We start from the raw sequence: 14,887 nt of genomic DNA, 5'->3' as shown, positions 1-14,887 counted from the left end.
TTTTCTTTTCTATAACTACTCTGCGTAGTCTCCGTAGTAAGATCGGAAGGGCGGGGAAATATCATAGTTCCCAGAGGCTACCCCATACTTTATCACATTGCAGACAGATTTGTCACTGATTGCTGGTTTGTTTGTTGGTGGTTCACTCACTAATTGTGGGTAGAAGAGTTAGATAGCATCAGTGCAGGACAGTAATGCTTCGTAGGTATTTAGTACTACATGCCAGGAAGGATACCCGGGCCAAGCCAACTGAACAAAATCGAGTAACTGAGCCAGCCAACTGATGCTAATAATAAACCAAGTGTTATCGTGGATGTACGTCAACTACTTCTTCACTAGTTGTGCTCCGTAGGCAACCAACAAACTTTCGCAGTGCCAATCTACTCCGGTAGGATCATTCGAGAAGGTTTAGCACCTGTCCAGACTTCCCAAGGGGTAAATGTCAGATAATAATCGAGCAAGTCGACAGGCTCAGCTTTGTATGGCGGGTGGAGAATGTCCGAGAGGTAATCTCCCAAGGGGCGGAGTCCCCTTTCAATTATTGGTCAGGACTGAGCGGGTTCCTGACGCTAGTCTGCAAAGGAGAGACTAGGCGCCCCACTTGTGCCTTGGTTTTTTGCTTTCTCGACTCAGGGGATCGCGGCCACCTTACTTGCTCGGTCTTAAAGTAGAGAAAAGTAAATAGAGCCGGACCTGGAGGGGATGAAAAGACAGTGGATTGAGAGGGTCGGCAGGGTACTTAGAACATCTGCCAGAAAAAGCCCACGAGGAAGCTGAAACACTTGCAAAGTAAGGAAAGTCACAAAAGAGGAATCAGCTTGCCCAGACTGTTGGATGGAGTCCGTTCACCATTACTGCTAGTGAACTAGTGTTCCATACGGATGTGATACCGGTATCTACTTCACACTCGGTAATATGTATTTCGATCTTCAGCCAACTCAGGGGGCGGCAAAACCATGGCGTGACAGAAGAGGAAGTGTACCTTACTACCTAAACTCCGACTTTTTGGTCCATACTTGAGCCAGCTCCTTTGTAGTTCTATTCCTCTTCTTGACCTCAAAATCAATCGCAATGTACTCACGGTGTAGAAGTTATGTGGGTTGGCCAACGTTATTGGCCCAGGCTCTACTAAATAGGAATTATGTTGTTTATCAAGCATTCTTCTGGAAAAGATACTGTGGGCAACAACAATTATACTACTACTTAAAGTAGCTAATAAGTAGTTTACTTTGCTAGCGAGTAGCAGCAGCCTGTCTTATCTCTGCGTACGTAGATAGATAAATACTCAGGTAGATAGTACCTCCTCCTCGAATAGATGACCATACAATACTTTGCGAATACGGGGCATGTGTTCGGTGTTTCCCCTCCCGCAGTATGGTACGACGGATACTCACTCCAACTAACTAAACCAGCTAGTTTAGTCTAGTTCAAACCACTGCTCAACTTCCACCCCCCCCATCTGCCACCAAGCTTTGCCTCTCCTCCCCACAACCGGTTAGACAAACAAATGAATGGAAATGAAACGGGCCATCTAGACCGCTTAGGCAGACTAGCCCAAGGTAGTAGCCCTGGGTGCTGCTGCTTGCTTACGCCCTCTGGGCTTTCGCCCTGCTGGCTCACTTCATTTTCCCTCTTTTCTCCCTCTCCCTATTGAGTTCGGTCGGCCTCCTCTTCTTGCTACTCCTTTCCTTTCCTTTTTTAACCTGTTACACGTCGTTCTTTCCCTCCCCCCCGGGCCTCGACATCTCGGGGTTCGCGTACAGTCGTTCATTTCAGGGAGCCTTTCTCGCTCCCGTCCATTCCTTGCTGGACCCAAAACCGTCCTTGTACCTTCGCTTCTTGTCCGCCATTACCACCGTTGTTGAGCGTGGCCACCTGCCCTCCCCCCCAGTGAGATAGATCTTCGCATCATAGGCACCTCCTCAATTGCAGCTCGTCATAAATACCGCCACTCGACTTCATGCTTTACGGATATCGACACCTGGGAAATATTCACATCAGACCGAAGAACTACTGTGGCCCTGCAACTGCCCCATTGTCGAAGTAATCTGGAAGAATCTGGAAGTCCTCCGGGCTCACGGAGAGTTCGGATTACCTCCCTGAAGAACTCGGTCGATCATGCACAATCACCACCATCATCATCAGGCTCTCCATGGCACACAATTGCAAGGCCGCTCGAGGGCACGTCGCCCAAGCCTTGTGCCTCGTGACCGGCTGCCATTGCTAGCGATGCGCGAAACTCCGACGTTGGCAAGAAGAGAGCCTCTGCCGTCTACTGATTCTTCTTCGGCTACCTCATCCTCCGCATCCAGTGGTACTAAACCGACAAGCACGCTTACCACTACGACCTTGCCTGTTGTTTTAGGAGCAGTGTACGTTCAATTGCGTTCCCTCCTCCCTTCAAAGTGCCCACCTTTGCCCTCCACTTTACGGCACCCATAGTTATAGTTCTGTTCCAATGGTTTAGAGCCATGACTGATGAGCTCCTAGGGTTCCTATTGTGATTGCTATTGGCATTCTGCTCTACTTGCACCGCAGAAACGTAAAGAAGCTCCGTAACGAAGATGCAAACGACAAACACAAATCTCTCGACTTCGGCCTGGATTTGGCGCCCACTAACGGAGCTGTGCCTATGCAACAAGCAGAGAAAGCTGATCGCAACGCGGCCCACAACAAGGGCATATCGTTGGATATTGGGCCTAGCCCCTATCTGCTCCCCCCCGGTCTGCACAACTCGAGGGAATCCCTGGCGTCTATGTCCAGATCCATCGGTGATGGTGACGACGATAAGTATCGACACGTCGGGTCCTTCCTCGGTGACAATTCGTCGCTCAGGTCGCACTCGAGAGGCCCCCACGACGATGCGGCAAGCTTCACAGGTTCAACCAGACGGGCTGCCCTGGGAGACGATATGAACCAGGGCCTCCTGCGGAACGCCCAACGAATGTCGCGCTCGTCGCCGCCACTTTACAATACTCAGTCTGGTGACCGTAACGCTGAGAGCCCAGCGAGCTCTGATCATGAACGCGATCATGGGTTCCAACTGGATCTGCCCAGAAGCCCGAGTCCTGTACATGTTCCCGGAATGGCCATCAGCGAGCCGCACACGACAAGCAACGAAGCCGGATTCGCTGGAGATCACGCAGTTACTGAGACCAGTGCCAAGCAGAAGCGCCTATCGCATATGCCACAGTATGCAGATATGACACTTCCCAGTGACCACGGTCTCGGCCACGACGTGGATTCGGTACCGGCTCCTCAGAATCATGCCAATCTTCCACCGTTACACGACCCTCTTTCGCTTCATCTGGACCCCAGCCCGGCTTCTGTGCAAACCGCATCGATGTCAACACCCAGGATCTCGCTCCCTGTGAGTGATGCAGCTAGCGACTACGGTGATGCGCGGAGGTCTACTATCCCGGCCGTCAATGTGCAAGATGTGACGAGCGCCACAAGCTATGAAGATGGTCCTCAGCACCCCGACGTCCCTGCTTTTCTTGCCGAAGAGCCACCTCGGAGTCAAAACACAGGCCTTGATGCAAGCCGTCGTGACACGCGACGGATGACTTTCGGTCTTCGTCCTCTGCCGCCAGAGGACCCGTCTGAGGACCCCGAGCAACGTGCCAACCGTATCAGGTCCTTCTACAAGGAGTACTTTGATGAGAACAAGAACGGCCGGGAAACAATGTACCACGACTATGTGCCAGATTACTATGGTGAAGAGGCCTATGCGTATGACCCTATGATGGGTGATCAGTTCGGTGCGGTGCCGGCGCCATTCGCTGAACCAGTGACTCGTCGTGCCATGACTCCTCCACCTCGCGCACCTCCGCGCTTCCAAGGGGCAGCTCGGCATATGGCCAGGGGCTCGGATGGAGGCAGCGGCTTTCAATCTCCCGGTCCCCGTGCATTCTCCTCGGCCTCTAACCGTATGCCGGGACCTCCCAAGCCGCGCAAGCCGATACCCCCGCCATCGCCGCTTCAGATCCTCCCCACACCCCATATGCTGAATGATGACTCTATCATGTCTGCCATCGAGTATGCCCCCTCCAACCACTTCAAGGATCAAAAGGAGGGCCGACCAGGAACGCCCTTGGGCGGCCTGCAACCATTTAGCCCGGCGGTGCCGGTCCATTCGCCGCTTGTTTCAGCTTTCGATGACCTTTCAGCCTTGCCTAGCGCGTAAGTCATATACTCTCCATTGGCATTGAGTACAATATTAACCAAGTTGCAGACACGCATTGCGCAAGTCGGGCGCTTACGACACATTGGATTTTGCACCTCCGCCTCGCTTCAAGAATGATACTGCGAGCGATGCTGGTAGTATTCGCAGCAACGGCACTGGGATTTCCTCGACCCATTTGCACAACATCCGCACTGGTGCGTATCGTGTCAGCCGTCTGCCCGCGGACACTGTAGGTACCAAGGATGACTTGATGTCGAACCTCCGTCCTAAATGGGATATGCGGCAGTAAATACCGGCATTTCTGTTTCGTTCTTTCTTCCCAGCCGTAACGATTTCCCCCTTCTGCCACAGCCATCTGGTGTTTACATACCTTATCACGATCTATTCTTGTCCATTATATATTCTGTCCTAGCGGTACTTCTTTTGAGGAACCGGGTTCGATTTCACAAATCTTCCCGATGTTCAGTGGCGTGAATACATACAAGGGGCCTTTTGTTGTTCGTCTCTGCTTTCTCTAGGCGCTCGGTCTGATCAGCCATGTTTCTCTATAACCTTCAACCTGCAAATATGATTCCTTTTTGGAGGGCGGATCGTCGATGTCTAAATCCGACGATGCTTGTGTCCCCCAAATGCCTTCTTTTTATTAGAAAAAAAAGAGAATGTGCTACTTTTTTTTTTTCGTTTTCGCCGATTCCGGTGAAATTGTGCGTCGTAGGCCCAAGTACGTGGCTTCGAAAGGAAAGGTGCCATGCATATCCGCAACAGTGCAAGGATGACACGCGGTCTTGCGTCATCGAACGATAAGAGGCCTGGCCGACCGGGTGTTGTTACGGATTCTTGCACAAGTAGTAAGTAGTATTTCTCGGATACAGGTGCATTGGAAAAATTCCGAGACAGATATTCGCCCAACGAAGTTTGCAGCTTCATGATGTGTTTTACTGTTACTGTTTATGGCGTAGTATTCAACGCCTTGTTGGGAGGCCTGAAAGTAAGTGGTAGAGACCCAATTGTTTGACCTATCCAGCTTCTGTTCGTCTCGCCTTATTGTCAGATGCAACCTCGGGGACAATATCCCTTTGTAGTAGACAGTAGGCAGGTAGGGAAGAATGACAGCCGGAAGCGGCCGACCGAGGCTTCATCCAAGTAGTCAACATGGCTACGACACAGGTTAGTAAATAATGGGGTTGCAATGTAGCAAGCCTTAATTGATGAGATTCTTCAATATTACTCTTTCCTATTCAATTGGGTTGTGAATTTGAAGTGTCAAACATGGATCATCATGCCTTGAATGAGGTGCACAGTCGATGGTAGACACGACCGTCCGAGTCGCTCTTATCCGCTCGGGCGATTTTTAGAGTGGAGGGAGATGCGGCATTCGCGGAAGCCACTGATGGCATACTTTTGAGTTAGTAAACATATTTGATTACCTTGCCAGAAATATCTCAAAGCATGTACAGATAATTGGGTTTATCTTGAGATGATATGTTGATAGCAAGGAAAATGAATGCCTTGTATATCAGGTAGATCGATCAATGCTGCACCACCGTTCAAGGGGTACGTAGTAGATATCTACTAGTAGTAAACATGTGGCATAGCATTGGTTTTTCTTTTCTTTTTTTCTTTTTTTTTCCAAGACAACTTGGTACCTGAGAGTTACCGATAGTGGCTCCTGCTTGGTTAGCGGTAAGAATGAAGTCCGGCACCACCAATCAGGGCTTGAGGCTGCTCGACTGTGGGAGATTGAGACCCACGGAAGGCGGCACTCAATCTGCAATCAGCAATTCTTCCTCTTCGCCCGGTGGGCCGCTTTGGGGGTCATCAAGTTTTGTCGCCCCCCATGGAACCGGGTCTAACTGTTGCTAAGAATAAGTAGTTCAATTTCAGGGCATGTCATGGTAGTTATGGACATTGGACATTGGAGAACTGGGTATGGAGTATGATTTTAGCTCCATAAGGATAGTAGATGAACCCTTGACACTCCAGATACTACTCCATTGTTCTGGTGTCAAATCGATTCCGAGGGAGGGAGAGAGAATGTGATGACGGACACTTCGTTTGCTGACTCCGGCGGATGCCGATCGCAGCAATTTGGGTTGGCCAAGTGTAACTGGTACCATTACATACCACTCACTTGTACCTAGTCGCTGCTCCGTACTCGTACCTGGTACTAAGAATAATTACCAGGAAGAATCAAAAACCAAGACAAGACTAAGTCAAAGTCACCCTCAGGAGCAACTGAGCCGGTTGCAGAGGCTTGCTTCTGGCCGCAATTCGCCCATACTTCTCCGCTCTCCCGCTCGTTGAATCCATTCGTTCCGTCACTCTCTCACTCGCTCACTCGCTCTTTTCCCTTCCGTTCCATCGTTCGTTCGTTCTCTCGTTGGAGTCTTTTCCCTCAACTCCTCCCACACCCACCCCCCTCAGATGGATCTGTCCCAATGAGTGTGTTATTTCTGCGCTCTATCTAATATGAGATCCGGGTCTGCTGTCTCATGGCATCCAGTTTAATTCCAGTGAGTTGCCACTGTGCAGTCCCTCCTCCTAAAAATTTCCTTTCCCGAGAACCCTTTTTCTTTAATTCCATAATTTGTTGTTTTCTTCTTTTCTGCCCGCGTTGGTCTGAGGCGACCGTGCTTATCCCCTGACCATCCGCTAGGCAGTCCATTATCAGCTTCACCACTTTACGGGCGCTACACTCTTATTCTACAGTGAAGCAATTCTTTTTTAATTCCTATTGGGTATACGGTCGTACCCTATATTCTTACATATATTCGTTCTTTCGCTATCGCAATATCTTTTCGCTCTTTTTCGATCGCCTTCCGATCCTTCCAACGCAATCTTAACACAGACTCGTGCTTTTGCGAAACTTCGCTCAAACGTGTACGACCGGTAACTTCTCGGCTGAATACGTCCTATTCCTTTCGTGGATCAGTCATTGACAGCTGGACTTGTGGAATCCTCAACTCCCAGTTGATCCTACTTGACTGATACCACTTGGACCCTTATCCATCTGGATTCAATTCCCGTCTAAAGATGTCTTCTGGTATGGTGCTACCCCACTACGACACCCTGTCTTGGAGAGCCCATTTCTGTTCTCTGCTATCCATCATGAACTATGCGCCTGCGATATACTGAACTTGCTCACAGGATCGGCTGCGGCGGCTGCAGGAGCAGCGGCAGCAACATCGGCAAACGCCGCTGGTGCAGCTACTACTACACCCACCGAGACACAAGCGGAAACCACATCCCAATCGACAACGGAAGCAACTCCTACGTCCGAGGCGACAACATCGCAAGAAACTTCCGCGGAACCAACGACATCCGTATCCACACCCTCTACAACATCAACGTCGTCGACCTCTGAATCAACGTCTTCTGCGACAACAGTATCCATACCATCGACAAGTAGCACTTCTACTTCGTCGACTAGTACCACTGAGGCTCCCTCAACCACTACTTCTGCTACTTCCCACACTACCGCGACTCCAGTTGTCACCGAAGTGGTTACTACGACACCAAGCAATGGATCGACCGGTGTGGAAACCCTGACGATAACATCCACCGACACAACACTCCCAACGGGAACTGCTGGTACTGTAGGAAATGGCGTGACTGCCACGGGCAGCGGATCGGCAGCAGCAGCATCGTCGACGGGTGGAAGTGGAGGTGGCAGCTCAGGCCTTTCGGCAGGCGGCACCATTGCGGTTGCGGTTGTTGTGCCAGTGGCTTCAGTGGCCATAATCATCCTTGCAGCCTTGTACTTCTGGAGAAAGTGGAAAGCGAAGAAGGCGGCCGAAGAAGAACGGAGGAAAGAAGTGGAGGAATACGGGTTCAACCCGAATAACGATCCATCCCTGCCTCCTATCATGGGTGGTGGAGCCTTTGAACCCAAGGACGATAACACTTCTTCAGGCTACCGTGGCTGGGGAACGACATCTGCTGGTCGCAAGGCATCCACGAACCTATCAAGCAGCGCCGGAGTCGGCCTGGCGATGTCCGAGGCTGGAAGCGCGCCTGGTTATCACCATGCAGCGACCCCAAGCGATGGGACAATTCAGTACTCCGAAGGGCAAGGTACACTGGGAGAGACTGAACCTATTGGAGTCTTGGGTGCTGCTCCAGCAGCCGCGGCGAACAGTCGAAATGTCGATATCCACCGTGGTCCATCGAACGCCTCGTCGGCCTACTCTGCAGCCAATCATTCCGAAGCGTCCGAAGAGAGTCACATGTCTGCCACTCACCCCTCGGGAGGTTTCTACGACGATAACCCGTACTATAATGATATGCAACCGCAATATGGCGCATATGGTGACGGCCCGTATGGCGGAGCTCCGCCTGTCATTCGCGATGTTCAGGCACGACGCAATACGCGCATTGAGAATCCTGCCGTGTTTCCTAGACAAGGGAATGCTGGTATCGCGCAGAATTTCTGAGATGCCTCTGCTTTCTCTATTCTCGCCGCATTAATACGTGGACATTGCAAGCTGGACGCCCGGATGCAACAGACATTGTGGCGGTCGATGGGTGCTTTTTAACGAGCCCCTAGCGCCTTCAATTGGCTGTCTTCATATTTTCTTATTGGGGTCACGAGACCTATGGCATAGAACGAAACATGCCTACAACGCCAACCCCCCGCCTGGAAAATTGGGATAGCTTGCTGTCGGACTGTTCGGATAACGTTCAAGGTGCAGCATCATGAATCTCTTGTTCTTCAAATCTCTCGCTCACTGTTTCTTTTGTGGCCTTCCCAGACCTCAAAATACCTCCTTCGTTTCAATTGTCTTGTTTTCTTGTTTCAACCGGTGCCCTCGTTATTCTGGTATATGGATATATCCCTCCTGTTTTTCTCATTTTCTCTTTTTTGTTTAACTCGGCCTTGTGATTGTACATTTATGATTCTATAGAAGCCTGACCTTCACACAAGGCAACCAGGGCTTCCTATCTTGTTATTTTTTTTCTACCCGCCTCCTTATCCCCTTTTCTATTTTCTGTTTGCCTCGATTTTGTCTAAACGTGTCTTGCTCGGGTCTGGATATATTGTGGGTCAAGGCCACCGCAGTGCGTGCATCTCACCTGTACATTTGGATGCAATGGCATTGTGGACTGTTCATGGGGAGGGTAGTGTGGTTAAGGAATACATATTGTGAACTTTTTTGTTTCTGGATCCGTAGAGTCCGTAAAACTCGGAAAGGCCTAAGTATAAGTGGTTCGAAGAAGTAGACCGTAGTGAAATCTGGTCCATTGACACTCAGAATGTCACGTCTGCCCCGGCACAGGGGATGAAAGAGCCCGCACGGACATGCTAACATTTCAGTGATACAATTGGTGTTGCGAACCTGCTAGTGCTTTACGTAGGGCTGAGGACGTAGTACAGTTCAGATCAACCGAGTCCCCTGTAGATCATGACCAACAGACATGATGGGGAGGAGGGATTGATGGGTCAACGTAAGAGCCTGAGAAGGAAGTACGATAATGCAATTAGCCATTGATTCCATCCTGCCTTCTGTTTCCATGAACAGAAGATATAATGACCTGGGTAGATCAAGTCTTGTTTGTGGCTTGAAGGTGCCGCACATTGCAAACATGTATCTAAAGAGTAAGAGGTGAACAGTAGGCTAGGATCGGACAATTGCCCTTTGATGCACCGGAGTACTAAGCAAAGTATATCCTGCATGTCTCGGCAGCAGAAGTGATTGGCTGCATGTGGGACAACGCAGGGGTGGTACCGCCAAGACTGGAATGGAATGAAGAAAGACGCCTGCGGTAAGTACTAAGTAGATAAGTCCGGAGTTGTAGATACTAAGTAGTAACTAGTATCAATGGCATACCCTACTTCGAGCCCAGCTGTCCTTTCAAAACCAAGATACCCGAAGAAGTCCAGGTGTACTTTTTAACTAACTCAGAACCAAGCAAGTAGTAACGAGTCAGTTCATTGTTAGTGTACTTTTTTGTAGAACACGTTGGCCATGAAGCCCGCGAATTGAAGCGTTGTCGTTCGGCGATAGAGGGAACGTGGGCACATTCCGGGCGGTGATTGGACCGGAGGCAGCTCTCCAGAGCTCCCCACTCCTTTTTTTCGACGTAACTTGACGTTGACCCTACCTATTCTGGCATCTAATGAGCGAAGCGCGTTCCCCCATTACCGCGTGTCTTTGGATTTACTGAACCTTGAGCTTCTCTATTGCTCTCTTTTGCCTTCTCTCCCTCCCTCCCTCCCTCTCTCCCTCCCTCTTCTTTTTCCCACGCCCCCTCCAATTGTGCCCCGCCGGGGTCAGGTGCCCCGCATTGGTCTGCCCTTCCGGGTGAACACGGCATACCTTTTTAGTTGTGAGAGAACGAAGAGGTCTCTCTCTCTCTACCTAAGGAGTAGATAGTGATACTAGACCCTACCACTGGACCAGTCATCCATAGTTCATCTCTCAATCCCTTCTCTTTGTCTGCTGTCCACCTGCCCTGTCACCGCCGACGCCGACGCCGCCGCTGCTGCTTCAGTGAAGGAACGACGAGTGCGACGGAGGTACCAATATCCCGAGATATCACTACCTACGTCTGAAGGTACCTGGATCAGGCCGATCGTCACTTTGACGGGTGTCCTTGCCTTTCGTTCCCCGTCCCTTGGGTTTCTTGTTGACGCCCCACCCTCAAGACTAGTCCAGTCTTCCCTCGTTGTCTTCTCTCGCCCTCCCTCCATCCCGCCGGCCGAGCTCAAGAGAGGGGCGGACGTCCTCACCCCATATTCGCACTCGCTGCCATTCTTCTTTCACTTTTCATTCTGGCATTGCTGCTGTCCACTGTCTCTCTTTCTTCAACCTCGTACCTAGGCCCCTCAGCCTTTGCCTGAACTGGGCACCAGCGCATTAAGGGTCCGGTTACATCGCTCTCTCGCCTTCGCGCAGAGCTAGCCTCCGAAGATGTGAGTCCATGTCTGCTTACCGGTCATGGAATTTGAGCTCGTCATGTCTCCCATTGGGGCACTAACAACCAGGATCACAGGAAGTTCGGCAAGCAGATCCAGCGTAGACAGCTTGATCTTCCCGAATATGCCGCCAGCTTCGTGAATTATAAGGCTCTGAAGAAGGTCGGTCTCACACTCACTTATTTGGGCGTTCACTACCTCGCCTTTCTTGTCTCCCTGGACCACCAGATATACACCATGTCTCACCACAGCTGACCCGTATGACAGCTTATCAAACAACTTAGTGCGACACCAACAATACCCGCTCAGAGCGCCGCAGGTGTCCCCCAAAATGTCCCCGAAGCGCAAGCTGCTCTTCGCGCGAACAAGGAGGTGTTCTTTTTCCGTCTGGTAAGAAAGTCTGCCAAGTGCAGGATGAATTGGGGCTCATTGGTGATTTGTGTAGGAGCGAGAGATCGAGAAAGTCAATGCATTCTATTTGCAAAAAGAAGCCGAGGTTTGCATTCCTTTGCAACTCCCCTTCAAGAGCTGTGATGGGCTGATGACAAGGAACAGTTCTCGTTACGGCTGAAGACGCTAGTCGATAAGAAACGAGTTATCCAGTCGCGGGCAGTGACCAGCTCAAAAGCACCAGCCAATTTCGTGGCCCTGTTTGAAGGGTTTCAGCAGTTCGATGGAGACCTGAACAAGTTACAAGTGAGTTCGCTCGGTGTGCGGCAAGCTTCGTCGAGGGAGGCATACTGACAGTCACTGTACGAAAAAGCAATTCGTTGAGATCAACGAGACTGCGATGTCGAAAATCCTAAAGAAGGTTCGTCACAGAAAGCAACGCAGCCGTTAGCTTCCTTAATCTTGACATGGCTAACAGTTCAGTTAGTGGGATAAAACATCAAAGGTCCGAGTCACCCATACCCCGCGCGTCGTGGATTCGTTCGTCCCACTTTGATAACGTGCGGCAATTTACTTATCTATGTGTCTCCTATAGTCTCGCATGAAGGAACTCTACCTGCACCGCGCTGTTGAAGTACAACCGTGTTTCAATCGTGATGTCTTGCGTGATTTGTCCGACCGAGCAACGACAGCCAGGTTAGAACTGGAAGCATGGGCAGAAGGCGAAAACATCCACTTTGATACGGCGCGCCCGGTGGATCGGGCTATGGCTGTTCAGGCCTTTGGCACGGATGAGGAAGATCTCGATCTGCAGATTCTACAGTCTGCAATGGCAGGGAACCTGCAGACGCTCCGCGAATGGACCGCCAAGTTGCAGTCGTCTCCCGACGCACAGGCTCGCGCAACCCGCACTTTCCTAGCCGCCATCAACGAGTTCTCCGACGATGTATTAGCGGTACTCTTGGAAAGCGGTTTGGTTAACCTCTTAGCTGAAGATGACATCAATGAGCGCAACTGTCTGCACGAAGCAGCGATCTCTGGTCGTGAATTTGTTTTCAAAGCTGGCCTGGAAGCCGGGGTCGATGTTTCCAGAACAGATGTTTACGGCAGGATTCCTCTTCATTACGCCTGTATGCATGGACGCGTGGATATGGTGCGGGATCTCCTGGCCGCAGGGCCTCATACTGTCGACGTGATGGATCATGATAACTTCACCCCTTTGATTCACAGCATTGTTAAAGATCAACTAGCATGTGCAGAGCAACTACTTCACAACAATGCCCGTATTGACCCCGCTTCCGAGTCCGATCATATTCCGCTGAATCTTGCCTGCCAGCATGGATCGCTCTCGATAGTTCAAATGCTTTTACAGCGGCGTGCACGATTGCTCCCAGATGCGGAAGGCCTCTATCCTCAGCACATGGTAGCACGAGCCTCGCAGTCGCCGCAGCTACTTCTACTTCTCAAGCAATATGGGGCTGACATGAACCAGCGTGACAAGTTGTATCAATGGACGCCGCTCTTCCACGCTGCCAGCGAAGGCTGTGTGGGCTGTTTGCGCACCCTACTGGAGCTAGGTGTCGACGCCAGCGCTGTTGATGAGAAGGGCCTCTCGGCGATGTATTATGCAGCCTGGGAAGGACATTTGGAATGCATGCTTTTGCTTTGGTCTATCCGCACCGACTCACGACCCGCACGGACACCATTCGACATTATGAACGGTATGAGACAGCCAGAAGCAAGCCACAACATTGACCTGCAAATTAGCGATGCGACAGAAACCGGTGATATGGAGACCGCTGACGGTATCCCTGATCTGTCTCTTCCGCCGCCTATCATACCCTTGAGGCGTTACGGTCATAACTTCTTGGATAAGAAAGTGTTTGTTCAGATATTATTTGACACTGGCGCGTCTGGTTCAATTTGCTTCGATCAGGCCGGGCGGCATCCTGCTGCTCGGTTGACCATCTCATCGAAGCTCTCTGACTTGATTCCCCGGACGATCATGCTTCCGATCCAAGAGGATTCACGCATGATTTCATTCCATGTGGACAACCTAGAATCATTCGCCGTTGATTTCGAGATTTTCCCCACTTTTGGCTCCAAGGTTATCGCCAAAACAGTCGCCCTACCAACAGTGTTCAGAGCTGAGAATTCCAGTACCGGGACATGTACATTGCCGTTGTTTGATCCTCGGTTACGTTCAATCGGCCAGCTTCAGTTTGGTTTCCAGGTTATCAAGCCGTACCACGGAGATCCTCTGGAGATCACACACTTTGCCACTTATTGGAAGGCAACAAGTGCTATCGATCCTGAGCATAACGGCCTAGTCACCGGTTCAAGCCTTTCAGGCGACCATGTTCAGCTTTTCGTGCAACTCACTAAGGATCGGGTTCCGGTTCTGTACCCTCACTTCACCATTGGCCATCACAACATCGAAATACCCATTTGCCATCTTACCTATGCCCAGTTCCAAGCAATGGGCGCCGAAAGGGGCATCGATCATTCAGAGATGCTGCAGTTCCTGCAAACGCGTGCGGTGGAGGATTTGACACAGGCTCATCGCTTGCTGGCCTCATCATTCCTCTCATTGCGAGACGTGTTCCACCATCTACCACTCAGTGTCAGCATCAATCTGTCGATCCTCTACCCCTCTGCTGCCGAGGAGCGAGCGTTGAACATGACGTCTTTGGCGGATGTCAACACCTTTGCCGATGCTATTCTTACCGAAGTGTTTGACCACGCTCGTATTTCGCGTGATCAGAACCCCGATTACATGCGGTCTGTGGTCTTTACCTCCTACAACCCCAATATATGCATTGCTTTGAACTGGAAGCAACCGAACTGTGAGTTATACATGCCCTTCCAGGTATCGCTTGGAAGCAATACACTAACTGTTCACTTTCTATCTCAGATCCCGTCCTGCTTTGCAATGATCTTGGCCAAATTCGTGACTTAGCCCGTGACGTTAAGTCTTTGCCAGACGTCGATAGTAGTGGTCGAGCTTCTATGTCCATTAAGGAATCGGCGCGGATAGCGCAAAGCAACAATCTCATGGGTTTGATATGCCGTTCTAGTTTATTGGTATGTCGTGTTTCGTCTCCTTCCTACACTGAGATTCTACAACATTGTGCCTTAAAGATCGGAAACTAACAAATTGATGCCATAGAATGTTGTACCGGCGCTTGTAGAGACGATCAAGGAGCTTGGCCTCGTGCTAGTTGCGGACACATCCGATGACTCTGAGCAACCCGACCAACTAGACGCCATGCAAGTCGCAAGCCCATTGGGCGTTGCTGAATGGGCATACAGAATGCCAGACGGTGTGAATGGTGTCATGAAAGCCAATGGCATCCTGAAATTCAACGATATGATTGACATGTGATACGCCATCT

The 14,887-nt window shown here is 50.6% G+C and overlaps 3 protein-coding genes across 3 annotated transcripts; all 3 read left to right on the top strand.

Moving 5' to 3' along the window:
• Positions 1-1,772: 1,772 nt before the first annotated feature.
• Positions 1,773-4,631, top strand: BO85DRAFT_117498 (uncharacterized protein). The gene is made up of 3 exons (XM_025653883.1): positions 1,773-2,372; positions 2,491-4,182; positions 4,235-4,631. Exons 1-3 carry the CDS (start codon positions 2,119-2,121, stop codon positions 4,473-4,475), a joined length of 2,187 nt encoding a protein of 728 aa, XP_025519729.1. The 5' UTR covers positions 1,773-2,118; the 3' UTR covers positions 4,476-4,631.
• A 2,308-nt stretch (positions 4,632-6,939) lies between these two features.
• Positions 6,940-8,709, top strand: BO85DRAFT_117457 (uncharacterized protein). Its single transcript, XM_025653882.1, has 2 exons — positions 6,940-7,229; positions 7,334-8,709. The coding sequence occupies exons 1-2, from the start codon at positions 7,220-7,222 to the stop codon at positions 8,617-8,619; spliced, it is 1,296 nt and encodes a 431-aa protein (XP_025519728.1). The 5' UTR covers positions 6,940-7,219; the 3' UTR covers positions 8,620-8,709.
• A 2,398-nt stretch (positions 8,710-11,107) lies between these two features.
• Positions 11,108-14,877, top strand: phoC (putative cyclin dependent kinase inhibitor Pho81; the record flags this gene model as incomplete). Its single annotated transcript, XM_025663188.1, has 10 exons — positions 11,108-11,121; positions 11,180-11,264; positions 11,370-11,492; positions 11,548-11,598; positions 11,658-11,798; positions 11,866-11,913; positions 11,980-11,997; positions 12,088-14,338; positions 14,407-14,576; positions 14,662-14,877. The coding sequence occupies 10 exons, from the start codon at positions 11,108-11,110 to the stop codon at positions 14,875-14,877; spliced, it is 3,117 nt and encodes a 1,038-aa protein (XP_025519727.1).
• Positions 14,878-14,887: the final 10 nt, after the last annotated feature.

The sequence above is a fragment of the Aspergillus piperis genome, assembly GCF_003184755.1.
Source record: "Aspergillus piperis CBS 112811 unplaced genomic scaffold BO85scaffold_2, whole genome shotgun sequence".
NCBI lineage: Eukaryota > Fungi > Ascomycota > Eurotiomycetes > Eurotiales > Aspergillaceae > Aspergillus > Aspergillus piperis.
The sequence above is the reverse complement of the archived record's forward strand: the minus strand, read 5'-3'. Positions and strand labels throughout refer to the sequence as shown.

Bases quoted from the DNA above. Each gene is read 5' to 3' on its own strand.
- BO85DRAFT_117498 (XM_025653883.1), top strand. From the start codon at position 2,119: ATGCACAATCACCACCATCATCATCAGGCTCTCCATGGCACACAATTG. The intron at 2,373-2,490 runs GTACGTTCAATT...ATGAGCTCCTAG, and splicing joins CCTGTTGTTTTAGGAGCAGT to GGTTCCTATTGTGATTGCTA. The intron at 4,183-4,234 runs GTAAGTCATATA...ACCAAGTTGCAG, and splicing joins CTTTCAGCCTTGCCTAGCGC to ACACGCATTGCGCAAGTCGG.